We start from the raw sequence: 18,994 nt of genomic DNA, 5'->3' as shown, positions 1-18,994 counted from the left end.
CAACTTTATTCATCACCGCCATTTACACGTGGCTAACCTGAATACCAAGAATTAACAATATCATATTTAAGTGAATTAGCAAGGTCATTTTCATCTCATCCATTTCCTGTTCCACTGCTCTCACCCTCGCTCCTCCAGGACAGAACTCCCGTCCTCACCTTCCACCCCAAGAGCGTTCAACAGATCATTTTCCACAATCTCCACCAATTTCAAAGATACTCCACCACCAGACAAATCTCCCCATTCCCCCTTTCAGCATTTCACGGGGACCGTTCCCTTCACAACTCCCAGGTCCATTCTTCCATTCCCACCACCGTCCCCCTTCTTGCAGCACTTTGTCTTGCAAACACAAGCGATGCAACATTCCCACCATCCCGGGACCCAAATGATCTTTCCGGGTGAAGCAGCGATTCACTTGCACTTCTTCCAGTCTAGTGAACTGTATTCGGTGTTCACAATGTGGTCTCCTCTACACTGGAGAGCAGACAACAGACTGGGTGACTGCTTTGCAGAACACCTGCACTCCGTCTGCAGGGGCAACCCCGAGCTTCCCGAAGGCTGCCACTTTAATTCCCCATCCCACTCTGACCTATCAGACTGTTGCTCCCTGCACTGTTACAACAAGTCAAACTTTAGGAACAGTGCCTCATCTTCCATCTGGGCACATTGCAGCCTCCTGGACTTGATATTAAATTCTACAACTTCGGGTAACTTGATTTCTGTCTGCATCAGTATCTGTCTGTATCAGATATTGCCTTGGCTTATTTCTATTTTTTTTTGCCCCTTTTTTCCTTTTCTTCCCCCCCACCACACAGGGAGTGGAGGACATGCCCAGCCTGACCTGCTACACATCTTCCAGCTCTGCATTTTGCAACTCCTACATTCTTCTGTCTATGGTCTCACTCTCTAACTGCTTCCATTCACTCACTGACCAGATAATCTCATTTACAGCTTATCGCCACGGTCACCCTGGTTTTACCCCATCAAAAGTGATCCCCCACTCGACCCAAAACGTTAACTCCATCTTCCCATAGATGCACCCTGACCTGCCGAGTATTTCCAGAATCCGTTGTTTAACTTTCATTTTTAAGTGCGTTGTTGTAGTCAATGTACATGTCCATAATACATGGAAGTATTAGCAATGGTTCAAAGGAAGAGGACTGTAATTGAATTGGGCAAAAAAAAACAAACATTTAGCCCTCAGGTCAGCTTTCTTGTCAATGGGTCAATGCAATTCCTTGCATTATTTATAATTGTTCTTGGGTTGCAATATGCTATACATTCATGGTTTATTCCATACATGGATTGGCAGAGTGCATAAACTGAACAGTGGGCCTCAAAGATTCGAGCATCTGGACTTGTCTGTTTTGTAGGCAATCAGGTTTGGAAACCTGGGACGCAAAATAATACATAGGAACAGGAGGTCACTGAGCCCTTCAAAATTTAGAGGAATGAGATTTTTATTTTGCTTACAATAACCTTGCTTCGATTCTGTTTTAGTTTTAATATTCACATCACTGCTGCCGAACCTCTGCAAGATGTCCCCAAACTTTTCTTTACTGTGTACCCTCTTTCAGATTTATCAGATCCCCACGTACCCAACTATGTTATTTTTAATCCCTTTCTTCTCTGCCCAAGCTCCAACCAACCCAGTGATCTACTCTGCAAAACTGCTTGATTTAAACGGGCTAAACTTACACGGCACTCTTGGAAATCTGAGATTCCTCAAGCTTTTCCAGCTTTGAGAACAGCATAAATACTACTTAAGCTATACAGCTGGGATTTATGAAGCTTAATAGCTTTGTGTGTGAAAATGAATGAATGAATTTGTACTTCAAGCTCATTTCATTTGTCAGATAGACTTATATTTGAATTTAGCAGACATCTTGAACAGCTGTACAAAGCATGAAATTCAAAAAGGCAACGAAAGTGACAAATGCTAGATTTGAGTCAGGATTATTTTCCTTCCTTCTGAGTCGCAGGTGGCTCTTCTCAAATTTACTATGACAAATTCCTGTAGGCAAAAATTGACTAGCATTATTGGAGGGAGAAAGAATGCAAAAGAAATGAAAGACAAAATGGACAGTGAAAAAGTCGGTGGGGTGGGGGGGGGGGGAGAGAGAGAGGGGGAAGAAGTCATGAAGGAGAGACTGGATAGGCTGGGGCATACTGAAGGCATTTGGCACGTTTGCTTACATCGGTCAGGGAGTTGAGTACAGGAGTTGGGACATTACGTTGCAGTGGTACAACACGTTGGTGAGACCGCAATGTGTGCGGTTCTGGTCACCCTGCTATAGGAAGGATGTCATTAAGCTGGAAAGGGTGCAGAAAGGATTCATGAGGAATTTGCCCGGACAGGAGGGCTTGAGTCACAAGGAGAGACTGGATGGTCTGGGACAAAGGAGGCTGAGGGGTGACCTTATAGAGGTTTCTTTTCTTTTTCAATCTTTTTATTAGTTTTCAAATTAATACAGATTAATATATCAATGTTTATACACATAATACAAAGAGATCAGGAGAACAATCATGACATGGATAATCATAAAGAACAATGAAGTATAAAAAAATCTGTAGATCCAACGATCTGTCAGTGAATGAATATAATATACAAGAAAAAGATTTATTATAAAATATAAAAGAAAGAAAAAATCCCCAAAACAATAAGAAAAATTACAAACAATATATCAAACCAAACTAAGCTAAAGAAAAAAAATTAAAAAAGCAGAAAAAAAGAACTGGACTAAAATTTCTCAGTAGAAACAGAGCAATATTATGTCATCAACTCTGCTCCTCTAAATTGAAAGATTATAAGGGGATCTATATCATGTGAAAATATTGAATAAATGGACTCCAAACTTCTTCAAATTTAACCGAAGGATCAACAGTACCACTCCTAATTTTTTCCAAGTTGAAAAATGATATAGTTTGAAAGAACCATTGAAAAGTAGTAGGGGGTATTGGATCCTTCCATTTAAGCAAAATGGATCGTTTGGCCATTAATGTAACAAAGGCAATCATACGGTTAGCGGAGACAGATAGATGGCCAGATTCTATCCTTGGTAAACCAAAAATTGCAGTGATAGGATGAGGTTGTAAATCAATCTTCAATACATTTGAAATAATGTTAAAAATATCTTTCCAATATTTTTCCAAAGGAGGACAGGACCAAAACATATGTGTCAAAGAAGCCACATTCGATTTACATCCATCACATATAGGATGTATGTTGATAAAAACGAGCTAGCTTATCTTTTGACATATGGGTCCTGTGAACTACCTTAAACTGTATCAAAGAATGTCTGGCACACATTGAAGATGTATTAACTAAATGAAGAATTTTCTTCCAAGTCTCTGCAGGTACAGATGTCTGGAGTTCACTTTCCCATTCGTTCTTAATTTTGTCCAGTGGTTCTGAACGAATTTTCATAATTAAATCAAAGTATTGCTATCAAGCCCTTCTGACAAGAATTAAAAACCAAAAATTTTTTCCGTAATTTCAGTTTTGTAAGGTGTGGGAAAAGAGGGTATAGTAGCTTTTAAAAAATTTCTAATTTGCAAATATCGAAAAAAGTGTCATCTAGGCAAATTGTATTTGTTAGACAATTGTTCAAAAGATGAAAAACAGTTATCAATGAATAAATCACGAAAACATACTATTCCCTTCCTTTTCCATATGGAAAAAGCTGAGTCAACTCTGGAGGGATGAAAGAAAAAATTAGATTGAATGGGACTTGATAGAATAAATTTATTCAATCCAAAAAAATTTACGAAATTAAAACCATATTCATGTTGTATGTTTAACAATTGGGTTAATCATATGTTTACTTAATTTGGTAAGTGCAAAAGGGAGTGGAGCTCCTAAAATAGAAACTAATGAAAATTCAAGTACTGACTGGGACTCAAGGTGTACCTATTTGGGGCGTTGAACTACATCTGAATCTTGTATCCAAAAAATTAAATATCTAATATTGATTGCCCAATAATATAATCTAAAGTTAGGCAAGGCCATACCACCATCCTTTTTTAAGTTTTTGTAAATATTTCTTACTTAGCCTTGGGTTTTTATTCTGCCAAATATATGAAAGAATTTTAGAATCAATAGTGTCAAAAAAAGATTTCGGAACAAAAGTTGGAATTATAGAGGTTTATAATATCAAGAGGGACACAGATGAGGTGAATGGTAGTCTTTTTCCCAGGGTAGGGGAGTCTAAAACTAGAGAGCACAGGTTTAAGATTGGGGGGGGGGGGAAGAAATTTAGAGAGGACCCGAGAGGAAATTTTGTCCATCCACACTGAGGGCTGTGGGTATGTGAAACAAGCTGCCAGAGGAAGTGGTAGAAGCAGGTACAAATACATTGTTTAAAAGGCATCTGGACTTGTATGTGGATAGGAAAGGTCTAGAGGAATATGGGTCAAATGCAGGCAAACAGGACAAGCTCAGGCAGGCAACTTGGTCAGCATGGACCAGATGGGCTAAGGGACCTGTTTCCATGCTGTATAACTATGACCAACTTCCAGAATTCTACCAGTACCACCCTGAGACTAGTTATGTTGCTCCAAGTAACATAACTACCCAATTATTCTTCTGGTGCAGAAAGCTGGGGCTTGGGGGGGGGGGGGGGGGGGGGGGGGCGGAGGGAAGGGGTGGAGGGTTACTGCTGTGTGAAGGGAGGTGTAGGAATGGTCAGTTAGTTTGCGACTTGTACATTGGCAGAACATACCAAATTCAAGCATGGGCTTGTGGTCCAAAGCAAGGAAGCTTTATCAGGCTGTTGTCCAACCACTAATATATTCAGTTGCAATACAACCCAACAGCTCTTACATTTTGTGACTTGGCTAAGAAGGGAATGCATTCCACACTACTTAGTCTTTCCTGGCATTCTGTATTGCCTTGCCTTGTAGCAGCTGCCCACATCCAAATTCATTAAATGTCATTTGGAGATTGACAAATTGAACTCACATTTCTGTCCAATTGACTAAATCTTCCTGCAATCTTAAGAATTTCTCCTCACTATCAACCACATTTGTGTGTAATTTGCAAACTACTGTATTATGCTCCTTATATTTGTCCAGATCATTAAAATATGCTACACAAGGTCCTTGGACCTTGAGTAATGCATCTTCCAGTCACAAAATTCTGAAACCTGACCAGCTTGGATACATAATTAAAACCCAAAGCAACTCAAGCCTGACGACATAAGTTTTTTTTGATACCCAACCTCAACTCAATACATATAGCTGGGTCACTGGGCTTGGACCAAGTATCCAGGTTCGTCTTCACCCTCTTGTCGAAAGGATCTTTCTTCCACCTCCCTTCCAATTCTTCTACCAATTAAAGTTTATTTTAAATTTATATGCTGTGGTTACCGAGCTCTGTGCCAAGGGAAATTAGGCCCTTCAATTTTGTGCACTTCACATACATATCTCCCCTTAAAACAAAAGCAGCTTAGCTGATCAAATCTATCTGCATAGGTAAAATTCTCCATTCCTTGCCACATTCATCTCCTTTGGCCTCCTTTTAATGGAAGTCCATCCTTCCTGCCTTGCAGTGACCAACACTCTGGCTGTGGCCAATTTTATTTATAAATTTACTCATGGGATATGGGTGCCATTGGCAAGGCCAGCACTTGTCGTCAACCCTCAATTGCCCTTCTCAACTGCCCTCGAGGTGGTGGTAGTGAGCTGCCTCATTGACCTGCTAGGCAAGGAGTTCAAAGATGTTGTACTTGTGAAGAGAAACTGGCTATGGATTTTCAAGGCATTGTTGAACAAGGACAGACACTTGGGAGCTTCGATTACATCACTTAAAAGGCACTTGGAATAGAATGGTCAAGACTTAAATTTTCACCAGCGAGCTTGTACCTCTTGGAGTCACCTCTGTGAAGGCAGACATTGATGATAAAATTCCCCATTGCTTTCAGTGTGCCAGTTAACTGAGGAGAAGTGTTTAAAGTTCAAGACCTCAGCTGGGGCACAAAACTCAGTCTACCAGGCAGCAGTGCTCTCTGGCCTCCTATATGTATCACCTACTGCAGGAAATGGAAATGACCTCACGATGCTGCCTCCACAAAATGCCCAACACCAGACTGCTAAAATCCAAGCTCCGTCATGGGAAGAGATTTACCAGATGGACAGAGGAAGATTGACGGGTAATCTCGAAGCCTCATCCAAGAAAACTAATGTGCCTCACTATACTCCTGCAAATCCCTGGCCCACCACTGCTTCAAATGGGAGGAGTAGCAGCACACAGGAGGGTCATGAGACCCCAGCCTAAATAGAAGAAATGTACTACCTCACAAACTACGCACCCAACCCATATCCTCCTGTCTCATCAGTTGTGGAGAGTTTGAGGTTCCTATATCGGACTCAGTCATCTCAGAACCAGGAGGGAAGCAAGTCATCCTGAATCTCCAGGGAATGCTTAAGACCGTGCAAAATTAGTAATTGGCCTCTGAAGTGTTTGTGGTATTTGTGGCATTGTTCTTCTGGCTTTCTTGACAGGAAATTCCAGGTATATTCCACAGACAAGCAAGATTAGCAGCAGTAGCTTTTGAATGTTTTTTTTTAAAAACCAATAGAATAGTTGACAAAAAAAAGCTTATGGAAATATTAACATGCTTAACATACCAGTCTAACAATGCATACATACCAAAAAGCACATAAAATCTAGTGCAAGCACAGTAGGAACCCCTCCAAAGGGCAGGCCCTGCAGCACAGTACTTCTTATCCGAGCACTGTAGCAGTACTCCTTAGTTGCATTAGAATTCACAGTCACACTGGAGCTGATGGTTGACTCGAAGTTAGATGTCATCTTTATTTCTTCATCATTTTATCTGCAAAGAAAAGAAAGAAACTACTGAATATTTCTAACATGCTATGAATAAATCGATAATGACAAGCACAAATTCAACAAGTCCATCTCTTTTTTTTGGCAACAATCGACTTCAACTTTACGAAGTGATTGTAAGAAGCAAAGTAACAAAGAACACACAAAGCGGTTGGGGTTGGAGGAAGATATTAGTTTTTAATCTGTGAATGAAATCACTGCCGAAAGTGAATGATACAAGGGTGCCCATTCGTTACTGACAAGATGAACAGCTGCACCTTTAGTACAGAAAGGGGACCACCTGCTCTGCTTTCTCGGCAAGACTGCCTGGGTACAGCGAGAGGTGCAGATTGCTTTGGAGGGGATAAAATACAAACCAAAGACAAGGTTAGTGGACAGAGTGAAAACAGGCAATGTGTGCTTGTATCATTACCAAGATCATTGCTAATAATTCTCGAAAAGCGTTCTTGACAGTCATGGTTTTATCCTCTGATTATAGTGGGACTATTTACTATGTCTAAAGCTAGAATGTTGAAAATGTGCAAAGTGCATTTCCCTCACAGTCTCTCATACTGCAAAATGTCTCACCTAAGCTGCAGTAACCTAGATGACGTTTTCTTCTTCCCACCTGACTGGTGGCACTTTTTAAAATCATTTCCCAGTTGGGCAAAGGTAACTAGAGGCAATTGTATGCAAAAGCCTACACTGTTTTTGTTTGATTATCTTGAGATTCTACAGGCATCAGGTACCACCATCAAATAAAGGTCCCCAAAGTTAATAAAATGTTCTCTAATTCACCTTTTCTCCTGTGGAATACCTCATTCACATCTAAAGCAGGAAATTATCTGGCCTTGCAATGTGATGCTATTTTTAATGGCAAAAAGCATGCTTTCATAACGTAGGCAGTGCATTTCAGATTTCAAACCCAAGCTATTTAAAAGTTTATCGTCACACAATGCTCTTTCCTTTTATTTCACACCTGTGACCGATAGTACTCGACCTTTGCACTGCAACAGCTGACCCCATAAACTCTGTTGAGACCCCACATTGTCACATTTTTATTTTCTCAGCCTTTTCTCCAGAGGAAACAGTCCCAGCCTCTCCAACCTTATTCTTCCAACTGTAGTCCTTCACCCCAGGAATCATACTTAAACCTTTGCTGGACCACATCCTCTCTAGAATGTGATGATTAGAGCCAAACATACACCAGTGAATGCCAGACTAATGCTTTAGAAGGTACAGCGTAATTGTCCTGTTTTTATTCCGCCTCAACTGAGGCTCAGAATTGTGTAGGTCCTATTTACCACTTTCTCAACCCGTCCTGCTTATGATTTGTGCATCCACAGCCACAGGTTCCTCTCCTCCTGTACCCCTTTTAAAACAGCACCTTTGATTCTACATTGCCTCTCCTCACTCGTCTTACATTTGTCCACATTAAGCTCCACGTGCCATGCGTCTGCCTATTCCACCATCGGCCATTCCTGCCATTAACCCCGCAGTGATATGCCAGGACATCATCCTAGACCCAACCACCTTCAGCTACTTCAATGACATTTCTTTTATCCTGACACCAAGGACTTTCTACTATGCACAAGGCATAAACCAGCAGCATGATGAAATGGAGTCGGGAGGGGCAGGACAAACAGCTCTCAAGAAGCTCGACCACATCCAGGACAAAGCAGTCCATTTGATTGGCATCCCACCCACGACCCTAAACTTTCATTCCTTCCACCAATGGCGCATGGTGGCTACAGTGTGCCATCTACAAAATGTACTGCAGTTACTCTCCAAGGCCACTCCAACAGGACCTCCAAAGCTCATGACCTCAACCACCAAGGTGAAAGGCAGCAAGTGCTTGGGAACCACCACACGCAGGTTTCCCCTCCCAGTTGCACACCATGCCAACTTAGCAATATTTTTCCCATCCTATATTACTGCTATCCTGGAACTTCCTGCATTGTGGGAGCACCTTCACCAGAAGGAGTGCGGTGGTTCAAGGGAGCGATTCACCACCATCTTCAAGGGCAATCAGGTATGCACGATAAATGCTGGCCTTGTTGGCAGTGATCAGATCTTGAAAATAACCATAAAAAAAAAATCACACTGCTTTTCACAATACTACGTTTTGGGCTTTCTGCAAATTTAGACTCAAGTCTAAATCAATAATAGTCCAACAACAAAAAAAAATGGCCATAGCAACCTGGGAAATGCCACTATTCACCTTCTATTGGTTCAAAACCAGAATTCACCATGACTCTTGTCTGCAACTTAACCAACTTCGTATCCATGCTAGCAATGTTCCTTTTGTGTCATGTGATTCAACTGTGCTGATATGTGCAGTAACTCTATGCCACTTTGTTCCTCATTCTAGCATTAAAGAAAGAAGTTCATGTCTGTCCTAGTAATTTTTTTAAAAATCATCTTAAACCCTAATTAAATTGCCCCTTCAGCTTCTACATTCAAGAGAATGGAATGCAAACTATCCTCATGATTTAACTCTTTCAGCTCAGGCAATACATTCATTGAATCCAAAACTGGCTTGGTGATCTGAGGCAGAGGGTAGTTGCAGGTGAGTGTTTTCCTGACTGGAAGTCTATAACAAGTGGTGGACCGCAGGGATCAGTGTGGGGATCTTTGTTGTTTGTTCCAGGTATAAATGACATGGGAGAGAAGGCAAGTGATCTGATCAGTAAAATTTGCAGAGGGCAAGAAAATTGGTGGAATCATAGATAGCAATTATAAAAAGGCTGTCTAGGAACAAAGCAGGACATGGATCAGTGGAAAGTTGAGCGGAGGGATGCAGATACAATTTAATCCTGACAAGTGAGATAACACATTTTGGGAAGTCAAATTCTGGTAGGATATATAGACTAAATGGGAGACCAGGAGCATTGATATACAGAGGGACACTGGGGTGCAAGTCTGTAGCTCATTGAGAGTGGCGACACAGGTGGATAGGGTAGTGAAGGCGGCCTTCACAGACTAAGGTATTGAATACAAGAGTTGGGACGTCGCGTTGCCACTGTATAAAACACTTCCTGTAGCACTATGACCAGAACTATACACAATACATGAAAGATGTGGTAGCAATAGAGTGCAGAAGAGATTCACCAAGATGTTGCCTGGAATGGAGGGTTGTAGTTACAAAGAGATTGGGTAGGCTGGGTTTATTCTCACTGGAGTGCAGGGGGATGGGGGGGGGGGGTGACTTTGTAGAGGTTTATAAAATCATGAGGGGCAGAGTTAGGATATAGTCAGTGTTTTGCCAGTGATGCCTATATTGCTTGTACAAAAAAAATTAACCACAGGGATCCAGATTAACAATTGCTCCCTCATATATTAAAATGCAACTAACGAGCAAGGAAAATACCAATTTTCCAGGAAGTCAATTAAAATTACTTCAACTGCCAAGCACAGTCCTCTCGAACACCTTTGTAAATGCTCATAGCATAAACACACTTTCACAATCTCACTCCAATGGTTTTAAGTGCAACTATCATTGCCACACAAGGTCCACTACGTCAGATTCTAAACCACCTGTTACGCTCCAAAGTATGTGCTTATCTAGAGATTTTAAATCTCTAGTTAAGCCTCAGCAACAGTATTTTGTCTTATTCTGGTCTTCACACATTAAGAGGATGTGAAGTCCTGGAAAGAGCGCGGAACAGATTTACTAGAATGGTGCCAAGGTTGAAAGATATCACACAAGATGAGAGTGGGGAAGTTAAGGTTGATCACCATGGAGTGAAGATGGTTGAGAGGATATTTGATACAGCTGAACAAAAATGACAGGTTGAGAGCATCAACATGGAAAATTAACTCTGGTTCTTTCTACACAGATGCTGTCTGACCTACAGAGTATTTCTAGCGTTTCCTGTTATTTCAGCTTTCCAACATCTGCAGTTTTTTTTTGCTTTGAGACCCATCTATTTGTGAGCAAAAGCCAATGTGCTACCAATATCTCAGAGGCAGCACAGTTGAGAGAAATAGTTCTGTGTCACATTTCAAATCATCACATGGGAGATGCTAATCACTAAGTGTCTCCTCTAGTGAGTAGTTTATTAACTTCAACAGTTAACGTTTACAGAAAATTTGTTTCAACGTTAAAAGCAGATGAAGACAAATTTTAAAATAAGTTAATACTTACTATTTCATTAAAAAATAAGATTTCAAAAATGGATATTTGAACTCTAAGTAGTGATGTGCTCATATGTCCAACTCATTACTAGACCACTGGGATTTGCTGAACAATCAACAACATCTAGTAGCATTTAATCTGTAATGGCAGAAGGACTGTAGGATCAAAAATGGGCTACGCAGTGCAGTTGGATGACAGTATAAACTCAGGAGTTCAGTAACCAGATTTTTCAGGCTTTGTTTATAACATTAATTTCTCTCAACTTCATTTGGGTTACACCCAACTGATAACTGGCAGGACACAAAGGCCTGAATTAATAAAGCACTTTTCACAACACCTTGAAGTCTGCGTGTCATTTTGAAAAGTGCGAATAACATGCTGCAGGTATGTTACTTCGAAATTGTAAGTTTTTTTTGAATAAGAGCCCCATAAATGTGAAGAACCAGTTCCGCTAGGTTAGGTTATGCCACCTAGGGCTCAAAAGGAAATTCATAAAGATTAATGCCTCTTTTTAGAAGTATTATTTGTTTACTATATTCCCTTTCTCCGTCTAGATAGCTCAATAAACTGAATTATGTTAAATACAATTTGCTGGTTACTTACATGTACTTCAAAAGTCTTTTTCCCAGGGTGGAAATGTCAAATATCACAGGGCACAGATTTAAGGCAAGGAGGAAGAAAAGAGCTTTAGGAAACTTGCGAGGCACGTTTTTATTCGGTATACAAAAGAGTGGTAGGTGCCTGGAATGCACTGCCAGGGGAAGTGGTGGAAGCAGATACGACAGCAACATTTAAGTGGTATTTAATCAGGTACATGAACATGCAGTGAATGGAAGGATATAGACCATGTGCAGGCAGATGAGATTAGTTTAAATTGGCATCACAGTCAGCACAAACATCATGAGCCGAAGGGCCTGTTCCTGTGCTATGCTGTTCTATGTCCTAAACAGGACGTTACCACTTATGACCCAAAAGCTCATGAACTTGCTTTCATAACACATCTAGAGCACTACTACACTCCATCAGAAACAAGGATATCGTCAACCATTTCTGCATTTTACTCCATGTATTTTCACACATTAAAACAAAGCTCATTGTACCAAATACTCCTTCAAAAAGGCCAAACATGGCAGATGTTAGAAATCCAGAATAAAACAGAAAATGCTAGAAATAATCAAGTCAGGTAGCACCTGTCAATGATGAACAGTTATCGATCGAAAATATTAATTCCACTTCTCTCTCCAGAGAAACTGCCAAGTCTAGGTTTTCCCCAGTCTCCCTTACTTATGCAACCGACAGGGTTTCTTTCGTGAAAGGTAGAAAAAAGTGAGCATCTAACCACTAGTTCAGAATTTAGCTCATTTCCTCTCCGTCCCCTGCAAGTGCTGCGTCACTCCCTTTCCTCTGGGCTCTCATTCAAATTTTTCAAATGCATGCAATTCTTAGACTTTGACCTTGCACTATTGTTCCATTAACTTGCCAAATGTCAATGTATTGTTACAGACTCCAATTGTTCTATCACCTTAAATGTTACGCGCTCACTTTTTAAAATCAGCAATAAGTATGTAAAAATGGTGATTCAACAATGATTGTGTTTGCATTCAATTGAGTTAACTGGTCTCTAACTTCTGCAAGATACAGCATAGTAGGAATTAGAATGAAATTCTATAAGTTTCTGCTTTTATTTTGTTTTAGACCCAGATGGAAACAGATGTGTTAATAAGGCTTCCTTAATACTCCCTGCAATTCACTCAGAGCATTCAAACTGAAGATACAGAAGATAACATACCATCCTCCGGCTTTTAACGGCTGAAGGAAACAGGCTATTTCAAAAAGATGCAAAGCAAACTCAGTCAGGAGAAGTTAAATATTGGACTAAATATTGATGCAGGAAATATTTAAAATTCTATGGCATAACTTCACCCAAATTAACCAAATCAGTTCAGTGCAAACTAAGTGTGCGAGGGAACTGGTGTTTAGGTAGAGCACAGGGTGGGGAAATGCAAACAAACAGCAAAAGCCAGTTACAAATAGTATACCACCTTAGTGGTTACGACACTGGATTAGCAACCAGAGGGTGAGAGCTTAAATCTCATTAATGAATCCCACAGATCCACTACCCTCTGGCTGAAGAAATTCCTCCTCATCTCAGTTCTAAGGGGACATCCCTTTATTCTGAGGCTGTGCCCTCAGATTCTAGACTCTCCAACTAACAGAAACATTCTCTCCACATCCACTTTATCCAAAGCTTTTTTTTGGATCACTATTCCAACTGATTTTGCACTGCCTTTTAGTTTAGCATCTTCTGCAAATCTGAACAACCAGCACCGACTTTCTGACATTGTAGATATGAAACTGAGGCATTTCTGTGGCTCCACGATAGTTAAGTTAGGAGCTGTCCACCCAAATCTGTTCTGTATAAGACCACAGTTCAAAGATGCCCACAATTTGGCAATGGACTGTCTATCCTATTGAGTTATTACTGGTTTGATACATGTAGGACATTGAAAAATTATTCAGGTGTTGCAAAACACACACATCTTTGACTTGCAGACAATAGACCATTTGGCCTTTAAGCCTACTCTGCCAGTTACAAGATCAAGGTTGATGTGTACCCTCAACTCCACACTTCTGCCTACTTCTGGTAACCTTTCATCTGCTTATCAGAAATCTATCTTCCTCTGCTTTAAAAATATTCAAAGTCTCTACTTCATTTTAGGAAGAGTTCCAAAGACCCACAGCACTCAAAAAATTTCATCCCATCTTAAATGGGTAACTCATTTTTCCAACAGCAATCCCTAGTTCTAGATTCTTCCCTTGGCAGAAACATGCTCTCCACAGGATCTGACGCATGAATCGAGTCCCCTTTCACTCTTCCCTACCCCAGCTAATACAAGTTTTAATACAACCTTTCATAAGGCAAATCACCCATTCTAGTAAACCTACTCTGAACTGCTTCCAATGTAATGTCCTTAAAATAAGGAGACCAATACTGTGCACAATACTCCAGATCTGGTGCCCCATATAACTACAGCTTGCTGACACTGCACGCCTAAAACATTTCAGACAATTTCAACAAAAAAGTGGTTTTAAAAAATATTACCTCAATTGTTTGAAGGGCTTTCTCTGCCCGGGATTGATTTTTGCAAACGAGTTTTTCATTTGAACAGGTGTGCGCAAAGGGTTAAATTTCTATTAAACCCAGTGTTTCATTAACAACTTTTCTTTCAATCCCATTTCAAAAAGACACTCTAGGAACAAAACTTTTACCAGATAAGCCTCATTATTTCAATGACCCATCTGTAATGAAACCTTACTAAACAGGCAGCACTTGCTAGCTAAGACAGTTTACATTATTGTTTGCCAGAGTGTTTAGAACAGCTCTTTCATGCCACAGGAAGTCAGCAGTAGTAGCCATAATTTACAGCACCAGGAATTGGCATGCAACAGGTTTGCTTGTAAACATCACTCCAAATGACAAGCAGACTCTTAGGCAGAAACCCAATGTTGGGTAATTGCCAAAAGGAATCTTGGGAGCTTCTGTGCTAAATGAGTGTGCGGGGTTATTTTACCATTAACTGCACCTGGAAATAAGGAGCTGATTTATCATGTTACTTCAGCAGCAAGGTTGGATTTTGTGAATGTTGGTTAGAATTTAATCACATTTGCAAACATCATTCTTGCTCATCAGGCTGGGTGGAAGCAAAAAGGGCAGGTCACCACATGACAAAACATTGCTTGCTCTCTCAAAATCAGCAAGATGGAAATCCAGCTTTTCAGATTTCATGCCACGGACAGACAGAAACAGATGGGGATTATGTTTCCAGCTCTCATGTTTTAAATCACCCTCAGAGTGAAGGAAAAATATGTTCTCTTCATATCTTACTAAAGCATGGGACACTCATTATTGGTTAATCAAATCCTCCTCTATTTAATCACTAGTAACTTTTTTTTACATATTTAAATACAATGGATCATGATCTCAGAGCAAGGTATTGGTCATTTAGGCCTACCTTGAAATTCTTACAAGGTTGAGAATTTTTGGAATTCTGTGCCACTGTATTCACTCAATGCACGCGTTCAACAATGGATTAACAGCTGATTTTTGGAGAACCAGGCAACTGTGGAATATAGATAGGCAAAACACAGGAGAGTGGGATCAAAACAGAGGAGAGTGGGATCAATGTGGAAGCTCAGCATAATCTAACTAAATGAAACAGCAGATTTGAAGGAATGTGTACTCTGACTTCTGGTCTTGTGTCTCCTCCTTTCAGTGGTACTGCAGAGTGGATTGGACAGATCTAAACCTACACTCAATGACAGATGTGACTGGAGTTCTGGCTGTGAACAAGCCAGCAGTGTGGCAAAGTAATGAACTTCACTTGTCTGCACCGGAAGTAAAGCGGTGCAAAGTACACCCTGCCATCAGAAGGATCCAGTTCACCCAAGAAAAATGCACGTGTACCATTGCATCATTTGTAATGATAAAAAGGAGTATAAAGTGACTGGTGTGGTTAAATTACTTAATTATGCCTCCAGAAACAATACTATAATTAAGCTGAGCTACAAAGCCATCAGTTATGTCTTGGCTTGCCCTGAGAGTAAATTCTCCTAGAGGGCAGGATTATGTTTATTGAGAACCTGCTCAGGAATTCTGATCAAAGTAGCAATGACTGAGGAAGGTTTAATGGCAAATCCTTCATAACAAGTAGAAGTTTAAATACTTGATCTTGAGTACATTGCTCTAAAATATTGCTACTGAACCTCCTGCAGCTTTGGTGGTTCAACACAAACCTCTAAAATCATTAAAAAAAATTGCAAATGCTGGAAATCTAAAATAAAAACAGAAAATGCTAGAAGTACTCCGGCCACAAATACAGCCTGATTTCCTGAGCAGAGTCACAGAGCAATACGGCACGGATACAGGCCCTTCGGCCCAACCAGTCCACGCTGACCCACCAGTATTACCAGCATTTTGTTTTTAAGATCTTTATTAGTCACATGTACATCGAAACACACAGTGAAATACATCTTTGCATAGAGTGTTCTGGGGCAGCCCACAAGTGTCGCCACGCTTCCGGCGTCAACATAGACTGCCCACAACTTCCTAACCTGTACGTCTTTGGAATGTGGGAGGAAACCGAGCACCTGGAGGAAACCCACACGGACACAGGGAGAACGTACAAACTCCTTACAGACAGCGGCCGGAATTGAACCCGGGTCGCCGGTGCTGTAAAGCATTATGCTAACCGCTACAGGAAACACTTCTTTCACATTTCAAAACAACTGATTAAATTCTAATGTAACAGATTTGGTATAAAATGCTCATTTCAGTAACGATCATATCTCCCATGTAAATTGTCCTGTTCTTCACCTACCGCTGCTACAATTTAAGACAGAAGCAACAGCAGGCTGCCAGCTTCAGGATAACGTTGTACAAGTGCTCTGTATTTTGAAATCTGCCGCAACGGAATGAATGTCACCTCTGACCTTGTATTTACAAAACCTCTTCACATGAAGTCTGTGCAGGCTCTTGGGTTCAGACTTCCTCTACCCTGATGCAAGCTTAAATTTGGCTTACATTGGAGTTTGATGGCAATCAGGAACAGAAAACACTGGCTGAAGAAAGAAATTACTGATACAACAAAGTGGATAGTAAAGAAAAGGGAATGGAAATCAAAGTACAGAAAGCAAACTTCGGACTCCAACATAGTCATGAGTTGTGAGAAACTTAAATAGCAAACATTAAAAAAAAAATTGGTGAAAATTTTCAACCAAGAAATTTAAATTCTACACCGTTGAACTTTTCTGGGCCACAGTTTTTTTGAAAAAAGTAGACTCTACAACTAGGTAGCCACTAAAATTTCAGTTATTCTTGATCAAGGTCAACTCCTTACAACCTCAAAAAAAAGACAACATTGGTTATACAGCTAGAATAGCAGACAGCTTAAGTTCACACTGGATTAACAATTTCTTCATTGACTCCATCTGCAGCCCAGCTCTCTGACCTGACTGTTGAGTCTGGACATTCGAGTACTACAGTGAGGTACATTTGGATAAATTGTAGAATAGTAATCTGCTGCTTCTCTTTTAGGACCTGACCCAACCCAATTCATTCCAATGGTTCCTGAGATGGCAAGTCAGGTGTCTCTAATAAAATATTTGGGCTCAGGTCAGACCTTTCTGGCCTTGACTAGATCACACCATACTGACTTAGATCAGTTCTTTATCCAAATAGGGATGATGTACTTAATACTACACATGTCCTCTGACCTTAGTCAACAGCAACTGACATGCAGCATAGCCTTTTTCCCCACTTTTTTGCCAGTGCCTCCTGACTCCGGTGACGTGTGCAAAAATTAAATACTTGGGTTGGGTTTTAATTTGTTTTTATCCACACAGACCTCTAGTTCCATCTGAAAAGGCTGCAGAAGCACTGCGACCAAGGAATCTTCAAAAGCATTGTTTACCTGGCTTCATTATTAATTATTTGTTAACAATATCTCCAATAGAATAGCAAGTCTGCACTACCACCAAAAGGAAAATTAATATCTTTTGCCTACAATGTTCGACTAAGTAAATACAATCTCAAACTCAGATTCCATATTAATACATGGTAATTGGTTTATTATTGTCACATGCACTGAGATACAGTGAAAAGCTTTTATTTTGTAAGGCATCCATAAAGATCATTTCAAAACAATTACATCGAGGTAGTACAAAGGGAAAAGAATAACAGAATGCAGAATATAGTGTTACATTTACAGAGAAAGTGCAATGCAGGTTGACAATAAAGTCAGGGCCACAATGAGGTGTCATGAGGTCAAGGAGTTCATCTTTATCGTACAAGAGGTCTGTTCAAGAGTCTGATAACAGTGGGACAGAAGTTGTCCTTGAGCCTGATGGTGCTCGTTTTCAAACTTTTGTATCTTCTGCCTGATGGCAAAGGGGAGGTGGGGTGGGGGGGGGGGGGGGGGGGGAAAGAGAAGAATGTCTGGGCTGGGAGGAGTTTTTGATTACGTTGGCTACATTCCTGGGTTTTCTTGATGGACTGGATGACGGATAGGATATTTTCTACGGTGCATCTGTAACTGGTGACGGTCAACGTGACATGCTAAATTTCCTTAGCCTTCTGAGGAAGTCGAGGCACCGGTGTGCTTTCTTGGCCAATAACATGTGGTTGGACCAGGACACACTATTGGTGATGTTTACATCCAGGAACTTGAAGTTCTCAATCTTCTGCACCTCAGCATTATTGATACATACAGGGGCATGTACTCCACCCTGCTTCCTCAAGTCAATGACCTGCTCTTTTGATTTTGCCGACATTGATGGAAAGGCTGTCTTGACATCATGTCACTTGGCTCTCTACTTCCTTCCTGTACTCAGTCTTGTCGTTATTTAAGATCCAGCCCACTACAGAGGCTTCATCTGTGAACACGTAGATGGAATTGGATAACAGAATATTCAAGAAAATTGCAGAATACAACAAGCAACTGTAGCCTTAAACCTCATGAATTTCAACAAAAGACAATATTTAAAAAGGTCATGTGGAATAATAGGCACAGGCCTTCGGGGTTACTCTACGGTCAATGCATCCCAGCTTCCTTTACTCAGGTACTGCACTGAGGTACATTCTGATAAGTTGAGAATAGTAACTTGATACTTCTCTTTCAGAACCAGACCCAAACCGGTTGATTTAGTGTGGTTCCTGGGATGGCAGGTCTGCCATACGAGAAATTGAGTAGGCCAAGGATCACCTACAGAATTTTAGAGAACTCAGGGCAGAAGGATTTTTTTGTTCCCCTGACAGGAGTCTAGAACCAGTGGGCAGTCTCAGAATAGACCATTTAAAGAGCAAAGAAAAAAAATGACACAAGGCAAGACTAGAATAATTGACAAGTTAACAACTAACACCAGGAGTTTCCTTAGAAGATGCTGAAAAATTGCTTCCCTCTAAGGGTACTGGATCTTTGGAATTTTCTACCACAGCTTTGGAGGCTCAAAAATTGGGATTGATAGGTTTTTGA

The 18,994-nt window shown here is 40.6% G+C and overlaps 1 protein-coding gene across 4 annotated transcripts in view; it reads right to left on the bottom strand.

Annotated features, from left to right (window-relative positions):
* Positions 1-18,994, bottom strand: part of LOC127574799 (CSC1-like protein 2) — a 156,979-nt gene that overhangs the window by 100,441 nt on the left and 37,544 nt on the right. For all 4 annotated transcript variants that reach the window (XM_052024162.1, XM_052024163.1, XM_052024165.1 and 1 more), the window contains one exon: positions 6,650-6,833. In XM_052024162.1, coding sequence (XP_051880122.1) covers positions 6,650-6,811 — 162 coding nt within the window. In that variant the 5' untranslated portion in view covers positions 6,812-6,833. The remainder of the gene's footprint in view (positions 1-6,649; positions 6,834-18,994) is intronic.

This window comes from Pristis pectinata, chromosome 10 (assembly GCF_009764475.1).
Source record: "Pristis pectinata isolate sPriPec2 chromosome 10, sPriPec2.1.pri, whole genome shotgun sequence".
NCBI classification, from domain to species: domain Eukaryota; kingdom Metazoa; phylum Chordata; class Chondrichthyes; order Rhinopristiformes; family Pristidae; genus Pristis; species Pristis pectinata.
This window is presented reverse-complemented; position numbering and strand designations above follow the sequence as displayed.